Raw genomic sequence first — 9009 nt, 5'->3', positions numbered from 1 at the left:
CCGTTTGCAGTGGCATAGGCGTTATTCGAGTGCTGGGGTCTTCAGCCAGTGCTGAGGACGCTGGGCTGGGAAAAGAGAACATTTTGTAGCCACACCTGTTTTCCTATTCAGTAAGATCAAAACCAGTTTGTTGCTATGAATATCTTTACCATTCTTCTTAACGTGCTCAAGTGCTTCCATCTGCCCGGTATTAATATTTATAACTTTAGACATCTTAAAGTTGCTAGATACATGAATGATCCTATTAAGTTTTCAGAAGTTCTTCTTCCTGACAAGGCAGCAAATAAACTGAGTCAGGCATTTACCTTCCAGCTAACGTGCTGCTTCTGTAATGCAAACACCACCAGACAACTGCTGAGAGCTAATGCAGCCCTTATCTCGCTCAACAGGAGCTTGATTCTACACATTTCTCAGCAGAAGAGCTAACTTACTGATTTCTTCTTCTAACATTTGGTGGCATCATTTCTTAAGCAGAATCTAAGCCACCAGCAACCTGTTGCTGTTATTAGCTAATAGGCAATGATAAACTCTGAAGAAATGCCATGTGTAGAAGGAAAACTTTTTTTGAAGTTTGAGGCAACCTATTTCTATAAACATAGATGTTACTTACTCATCTCCTGGAAATTAATGAATTCCCTGTTCTTTGCTAATTTAACAGTTAAGGCATAAATTGGGTGGAAAATGTGGCATGTAGCTAGCAACCTTGCAGCTTTTCCCTGTAACATGAGAGCCCCGTGGTCAGTTAAGTGTGTCTCAGACTTCAGACATGAGCCCACACTTTGTGGTGTAAAGGCAAAACTCCCTTTGATCAAAACTCTGAATCTGGAATTATGGAGTCACTCCGTATTGCCCATTGATACACCGGGATAAGATCTGGCTCACACTTTTTGTTAAAGAGCCCTGTTCATTCATATGGTAACTAGAATCAACTATAGGAATGAAATATAAAGCTTGGGAACAATATTATCTGGGAAAAAAGCCTCAGGAATGATTTGCTGATGATGATGTGATGTATAATCTCCAGATGTCTGAGGCATGAAGGTAAAGAAGAAAATTAATTACAGGGGCAGATAGTGACACTCCACTTAGTTAGAATTGTATTTACAATGCAAATTCCTGTTGTTTGGGGGTTTTAAGGCTTTCTGTCTCAGTGACACTATTGTGCTCTGTGCAGGCAATTGTCATTTAGCTTTGATTTCCAGCTTTTGTCAGTTTGTCACCACTTTATTATTTAAATATATTTTTCTCTGACAAATAAAGGCATTGTAAGAGTATGACAGGAGAATTAGAACTTCTAAAAGAATAATTTCTGTTATTGTTGTAAACAATGCAAAAGCTGCCAAAAATCTTCTACAATGAAGGGATAGTATTATTGTCTTGTCTTAACACTGAAAATAAAACATACATCAGAGTTAGCCTGGAGTTGTCAGCAGAAGAAGGGTATATGTTTTATTAGGGATTTCTTTAAAATTTTGTCCTTCTAACCATCCTCCCTCACCACCACCACCCCTGCCCCTGAGAAAAAAAGAAAAAAAAGAGGAAAAAACCGCTCTCGCTCTTGTTAGAAAGATTACCCTGGAAAGTAATTTGCTATTCCAGGAGCTTTTTGAATGACTGATACATTCCGTACCACTTTGCATGTCATTTGCTTGATAATGATTTGGCCCCCTCCGTCTCATACACTCCAGATGTAGAAACTGGAGTCCACATAGTTACAGACAAAAATCTGTCTATTGTCTTGTGTGTAATTTGTCTGTGTCATTCTAAAAAGGGTTTGCACAAATCTGGCAGCAGCACAACAGCCACTAAAATCTTGTACCTTGAGAGCATGAACACGACAACAATCACTGTATTTCCTAAATCATTACTATCCACGCATCACTTCAGCACAGAGCTTTCACTTTCCCAGCATCATGAAGGGAGCCACTCGCTCCTCTTTCGAGTAATCCAAACGAAACGTGTTTGTTCCTGTATCATGACTCCCAAAATTCATGATTACAAATCAAAATAAAAAAAATTAATCATGAGACAGCTACCAGCAAAGAAGTTTTGTTCAGCAGTTTATAAAAGCAGCATATGCAGCTAGTTTTTAATTTTCTATTGCCATTTGTTTATTAATTTTGGCCTAGCGCCTGTGCATGCAGGTAAAACCATAAAGGGAAATCAAGAGCAGGTGTTTTCGTTGATATTGTGTCCAGATGTGCATAACTGACAGAATGAAAGTTGTTTCAAAAACACAGATTCATTGACCTTTTCAAAACCTGGATCTATAAGAGTTAGAGATCAGTTCTTACATCGAGCTGCTGAGTATGCTGGGGTGGTTTTGGGGTGTTTCCACTGTAAATGGGGCTCCCAAAGCTATTTCAGTGGAAAGTCTAGAATCTGATGTTATTTTCTTTCTTGCTCCTCTGCCCCCTCCAGTCATCCAAAGCTCTATTTTCTCTAGTGTGAGCTGTGTCACTGATCAGCTCTGCCTCCAGCAGATCCTCTGGCTCGAGAGTGCCTTCAAGTGTTTGCCTGGTTGGAGAAAGAAAAAAAAGAAAGGAAAGGAAAATTAAGTGAATTTGTGAGATAAATCATTTGGAGAAATCAGGTTTACTTGCTCCACCAGTGTCTCCTTCCCACTACGTCCTGCACAGCCAGGTTCTGTTTTATTGTTCTTCTAAACGGCGATTTTGAGTTTCTCACCATATGGCTGAGTGTGTTAAAGCCAAGTACTCTGTGCTTACTGTAAGGACACGGGAGGGCTGCCAAGGACCAGCAGGATGCCCCAGCATTGAATTGTGCCAAGACAGAGAGGGAACGTAACATGTGGAGGATATGACACAGGGCTAAGAGCAGTAGAAGATCACTAGCAATGATAATAGAGAGGAATGGGGGTTTCTTGCTGTCTGCTTTAGGCAGCCTGAATTTCAGTGCAGTTTGGAGGCTTGAGGCCAGATGTCCAGGTCCCCTGCGTAGGGGCTGGAGAGGCAGAGCCAAACAACAGCTATAATTCAGAGCATTTAGCCAGCAGTTCACAGACTATAATCCAAGCTACCAAGTAGATTTCACTTCCTAAGAAAACAGGGAATTCAGTAGAGGTTGGCTCTGTGTCCCCATCATCCCACTTTTCCACCTTCTGTGCTCTGCAAAGCCCATGCGAAGCAGTCATGCCAAGTCTGATCACACGTGTCTCCCGGGGCACTGAGAGGGGCAGAGAAAAAGCCAAAGCAATTTCATTTTTAAATTTCAGTTTATATTCGTGGCAAAGTTTCCACAGCATTCTCCCAGCTGGAGTGACGATAATGAGTTGTCATGCGTTTAATGTATAGTACCTGTTTCATTAAAGCAAAATAGGTTACTGTGAGCCAGTGGGCAGATCACTTCGGGGGCAGAAAAAGCCCCAAACCTCAAGCTGATACCAAACACTGGATTGAAAATAAATAAATAAATGAATAAATAAACCCTTTCTTCCTTCAAACAAGGAGGGCAGTGAAGAAGAGTATCCTCCTCCTCTGCCTTAAGAGAGACCTCTCATGTTCAGTTCTTAGCTTGATCGCATGCCCCAGACATGGGGCGTCTGATCTCTGCTGCTCCACAACAGGACACGGAGCCTTAAACGCCAGCTCTGGGTCCCGGTGCCCTCTAACTGCAGCCACCTTTTTCAAAGGCTTGATGGCATTAGCAGACAGACAGCAATGCACACATGCATCTCAAAGGCCTTTTAACCTAATCCATATTTATAGATCATCTTAATTAAGTATATACTGGGAAATCTTTGTTTTGCCGTTGGTTGTTTGCAGTGGCTCAATCAATTCTGATTGCATCTATACAGATTATAAAGTGGGTGGCAACTTGTGTCAGAACTGCTGTGATTTCTTTACATTAACCAGAGGTAACATGACATGTTCTTGATAAACGTGGTAATAGCAGCAGGCAAGTGCATGGCTGCAGAAGAGTAGACATGCCCTGGAATCGTCATTCTGAGAAAAACCCTGAAGACAGGGATTTGCTTCGAAATTTAGTTCAGATCCAGTTGACAAGGAGTCGATTAGCTTCACAGTGAGCAAATGCAGCACTGTCTTGTTTGCTGCAAGAGAAAACAAACAAAATGTCAATAAAAAATTACCTCTTTGCCAGAGGGTTTCAACACAATTCAAGTAAAGAAATAAAGCTGTACATTCTGTGTTGCTTTAAAAAAACCACAGGTCTAGCACCTTAATGTGTACCAAGGTAACCACATTTTTCATTCCTTAGCCCACTCTCTGTCTAAACTCATTTGCTTTTTCTGCAAAACGAAGAACAAGCCCACACACAAATGCTGAAATCCCAGTCTATATGGCTGACTACAGGCTGTGTATTTAGTCCAAAGAAGTTATACTAAGAAAAGTCAGTTGAGCAATGAAGTTCCCTCCCAGAGTGAAGAGCAAACAAAGATGGGGGACAAAAATAACTCATTTCTTTAAAGCTATAGTTAGAGTCACTGGAATATATTTCGCATTGATATGTGTTCTCCTGAAATCAAAGGGCTATTTGGATGTGTTTGCTGGCAAAAAAAATCTGGCTTCATGTCTGCAGTTCAACTAATTTTGAATTGGTTGCTCTAACCGTACAGATTTAAATGTCTAAACGCCTATCCCACAGGGGCAAGCCTTTTCTGTTTTTTTTCATGTGCAAGGACTGAAGTGTTAATAGAGTATTTCAGGGCTTGGGATCCACTCTGTCCCTCTCCTGTCCCAGCCCAGTAAGTTATAGAGTGGTGATTATCTTTCTCTTGTTTTTCCTGCAATGCAAAGAGGAATATTCCACGTCCGCCATAGCTTGGATGAGCAGCAGCATCCTTACTTTCTCCTGTGAACTTTCTAACAAAAGACTTGGAGGCTCCAGGAGAGGGTTCAGGCTGAATCCTCAGCGTTTCCAGTTTCCAGAGCGTATGTAGCTCTGCACTCAGATTGCTGTTAACCAGCTCTTTCTTTATGGACACACAGACACCTAACTTGGGGTGTTCGTTCTGCTCTGGGGCCAAGCAGTCTCCTACCGGTACCGTGGCAGTGTTTCACCATGCATCTCACGTCGGAGAAGCACGTTTTCACTGCGGACAGCGGTAGCCCTTAATGCATTGAAAAACAAAGTGTTTTGTTCCCTTTAGTACTGTCCTCAGCAGTCTTTTCTTTTCTTATCTGCTGATATTTGTGTGTGGCTTTTCAAAAAAGTTCATCTTCAGTCCCATTAAACGCTATGACTGTTGTACCTGCCCACGAGCCCTTGCAGCGCAGCCAGTTCTGGAGCAGAGCACAGCAGTCAGTGGTGCAGACTGAAACAGTGCTGTGTTGGTGTGAGCAGCGCAGCATTGTATCCCACGCAATTACAGCAATAGCAGTGGAGAAATTTAAATTTGTTGAAGATGCTGAGGTTATCACCCTTATTTTAGCAAAAGCAGCCCACTGATCTTAAACAGCAAGGGTCGCAGACTCAGAGAAAAAGATGATCTCCTGCTAAATCACAGGCACTGGCTCCTGCAGTTTCTGTAGGTTTCATTCCTTCCAGTCCTGATAATCCACCAAGTCCTGAAGCCTGCAACAAGTGTGAGGCTGAGCCAGAGAGAAGAGCAAGTTCTATTTCATCCTGTTATTTGTCTGAAAAAAGGTCTGTCTTGTTCTGTACACTGAACACATGCACAACAGGCTTTAATTCAACGAGCTCTCTGAATTGCCTGTTTCAATCAGATGGTCTTGCTAGTAATGCCAACTCTTATTTGTTTGGGGATTTTTACTTAGAATGTTCCTTTTTAATTAATATGTTGACAAACAGTCATCCATATTTAATTGCTTCCAAAAGAGGAAATTTAATCATGTGTACTTGTTCTGTTTCTTAAATTGCAGTGCTCTGGCAGAGCACACTTCTGACACATGTGCATGGAATAAACTCTTTTTGCCCAGAGGTTATTGTGGATATCTACCATTTAAAATAAAAAGAGGGGGTTAGATGAATGCAGGAACAATTAAGCGATGTATAATGGTGATGGGGATGTGCCGAACTAATTTAATTGGGGATTTGAAGTAATGGTCTCGCACAGTATTTGACATTAAAGACTTTGCAAATATAACAGCGAAGCTCCAATTAAATGTCCCTTTTCCCTCTAAATAAATGTACTGATTTATTGCCAGTGCCTGAGATACCGTCCTCTGCGTGGAAGAAAGGACTCAGTGTCAGGCTGCGGTGTGGGCTACAAGGACATGTGGAAGGAATTGTAGCTGTGAATATGTAATTCCTGGCCACTAAACACTATCTGAGCGTGGTGGCTTTCCTAGCCTGGAGCGCCCTGAATGGGCCCATTTTGTGTTCTAGACAGTGTGTATGTTGGCAGAGCTAAACGTATCCTCTGTGCTGCTGGAGCGAGGACGCTAGGGAAGCCAGCTCAGCTGAGAACAGAGGAGTGGTTGAAAATTTACTCCCAAGAGGCATGCAGTGAACATTTTTGAGGGTCCCATTCTGATTTTATGAGCAGCATCTTGGTCCGCTCTCAGGCCTTAAGAAGTCAGCCAGCCTTAGACAAGGGCAGTCTGACCTGCAGTGTCCAATTCAAGGTCTTTGAAGGCATTATCTCAGCCTGACAATGATTTTTACTGCAATTTTACAGATTTGGGGCAATGTACTGCATTTTGCTGAGGTAGAAGAGTTACTGTAAGGAAAGCAACCACAATGCAAAGAAAAGTGTCATTAGGAAATGGTTGTGATCCATTATTTCGCACAAGAGCTTGAAATATAATTGTCATTAGAGAATACTTTCCCAGCGAGACTGGAGCACTTCCAGGAATGATGCTGGGGCTGCACATACTTCATTATGGGTCCGGTCTGTCCAAGGCCATGGTGTGGTCCTTCCAGTGCCAGGAATGGCACCACCTGGTTTTTGGAGGCAGATTGAGCTAACAAATGTTGTCACTTTTCCACAGCAGGGCAAGGTTCATCAGTTTAGAAAAAAACAGGCTGAGATCTTGGCTCTTTCTCCTTTTTGTTTGTGATGAATCAACAATAGCACTTGAAAGTTGACGAGGGTCAGCAGCCTTCTCGCACCAAGCGTCCTTGAACTGTTTCCAAATTTCAAAGCACAGCCTTCCCTGGATGTCCACAGGGGTAACTTCAGCAGCACAGGGCTTGTCTCCTAGGCTGCTTCTGCAGCAGTAAAAGAGCCAAAATTAGCTTCTCCTGAATGCAAAATGGGTTTCTCCTGAGAAGGAGCTGCATGTTGATCAGGCTCCAGGTACAGACAGGAGCTCGTAGCTAGGGTGCCCTTGAGGCTGGGCCTGCCTTTTTGTTGCACTGTGCTGAACAGCTCTGTGTTGTGCCTGGGTGTCCTACAGCTTTGGGGACACCAGCTGTGCGTGATGATAATAAGGATGACGCTGCTTTCAGCCTTGGTGCTTTGCCCTGCTAATGCCGCGCTTGCAGGGTTAGCATCGCGATGAGCGGAGCTGGTAGTGGTGAGCATGAGGAGCTGAGCACAGCCATTCGTCCTCAGGATGCCGTGTGTCCTCAATGCTGGGGAAATGGACTACAGCGCATCACTAACTTTTGCCTTTTTGTTTGCTGTACCCTTAGATCCTGAAGGCTTAGTTGTTTTATTTTTTTAATGCACTAACTTTTGGGTTTATTTATTTCTGCATTTCCAGAGGAAGCCATGAAGTATCACAGTGGGCCTCCAAAGAATGCGTACATGGAGCAAAGCTTCCAGGGCTTGAACCCCGTCCTGAATATCCCCATTAGTGCCGCCCGCGTGGACCAGGCCAAGAGGAACGCAGGGCTCGTGGGCTCCCGGCTGGAAGCCTGGGTGGACTCTCTGGTCAGCAGCGTCTGGTCAGCCGTGGACATCTGCAGCACCGGCCCCACCGCCTGCCCGGTCATGCAGGGCTGCGCTCAGACAGCCTGGAGCTCCCTGAGCCCGGACCCCAAATCTGAGCTGGGCCCCGTCAAACCCGACGGTCGCTTGAGGTAGCATCTGGTACGCTCTCCTCCGGCATAGGTTTTTAAAAGGGAATTTAACCTTGCTCATATGTGAATCTTGCACCACATTTCAGAAACCTAAGGGAACATTATACTTTTTTGTTACTTATTGCAATATAATTCATTTTAAAAGAAAAAAAAAAGTTCTGACAAGGCCTTTGGCACTGCCCTCTCCACCAGCTCTGTCAGGAGCAGCTTTGGTTGTCCTGCAGCCCCTGCTGTCCCACGGGGCCCCGGCCATACCACACACTGCTGTACCCGCCGCCTCTGTGGGTTTCAAACAGTAGCAGCAAGCCACGGAGAGGGCAGTGAAGGAGCAGCTGCTAAAAGTGGTTTTTAAAAATAAATTTGTCTGTACCTCTGCTGTTTCATAGGCTTTCATTATTTTGCTACCATGCATAAATCACAGCAAAATTTCCTTCTACTTAGGCTTCCTGGGGAGGTTGGTTACTGCAGGCGAGAGCCTGCGTGGCTGCATTACCTCACAGAATGTGAAATAATTATGGTACACCCTCACTCTTTTTTAGTAACACAAAGTAATTCCAGACTCACCTAATGTCTGTTTTCCTATTTAGAGAAAATGAGCAAAAGCAGAAGCTTTCAGATTATTTTCAGAGTTTTTTTAGACTAATTTAATGATAAACTCTAAATGGAACCAGTGTTTTGCTGTGTTAGTCTTTTATGTCTCATGCAGTCAGCTTCAGGGTCTGGGTACTAAGAGTCTTAGTTTAAAGAACAAAGAAGCAATTTGGAATTCAGCCCTTTCAAATCTGCAGGTTTTCTTCTAAGCCCACTGGCACCAAAGCATTTTTGCAGGCTTCCAGTACAGCAAGCGTGTATGTGTAGGTTGGGGTGGGTGTGATGTGTCTGCTCACACCCTTTGCTGGTTTTGTTCATGAGCTGAGTTGTTTGGGTTTGGTTTTTTTTCTGTGCAACTCCACTCAGGCAGTAGAGTTGCACAGAACCAGTAAAATGGTAGAATTGGGACTTCAATCTGCAACAACACATTTCTTCCCTAATTTGAGC

At 43.5% G+C, this 9009-nt stretch overlaps 1 protein-coding gene across 1 annotated transcript in view; it reads left to right on the top strand.

Annotated features, from left to right (window-relative positions):
- Positions 1-8090, top strand: part of XYLT1 (xylosyltransferase 1) — a 150612-nt gene extending 142522 nt beyond the window's left edge. Inside the window, 1 exon segment of the mRNA XM_035895067.1 lies at positions 7653-8090. Coding sequence (XP_035750960.1) covers positions 7653-7975 — 323 coding nt within the window. The 3' untranslated portion in view covers positions 7976-8090.
- Positions 8091-9009: the final 919 nt, after the last annotated feature.

The sequence above is a fragment of the Egretta garzetta genome, unplaced genomic scaffold (genome assembly GCF_000687185.1).
Source record: "Egretta garzetta isolate BGI_Z169 unplaced genomic scaffold, ASM68718v1 scaffold575, whole genome shotgun sequence".
NCBI classification, from domain to species: Eukaryota; Metazoa; Chordata; class Aves; order Pelecaniformes; family Ardeidae; genus Egretta; species Egretta garzetta.
The sequence above is the reverse complement of the archived record's forward strand: the minus strand, read 5'-3'. Positions and strand labels throughout refer to the sequence as shown.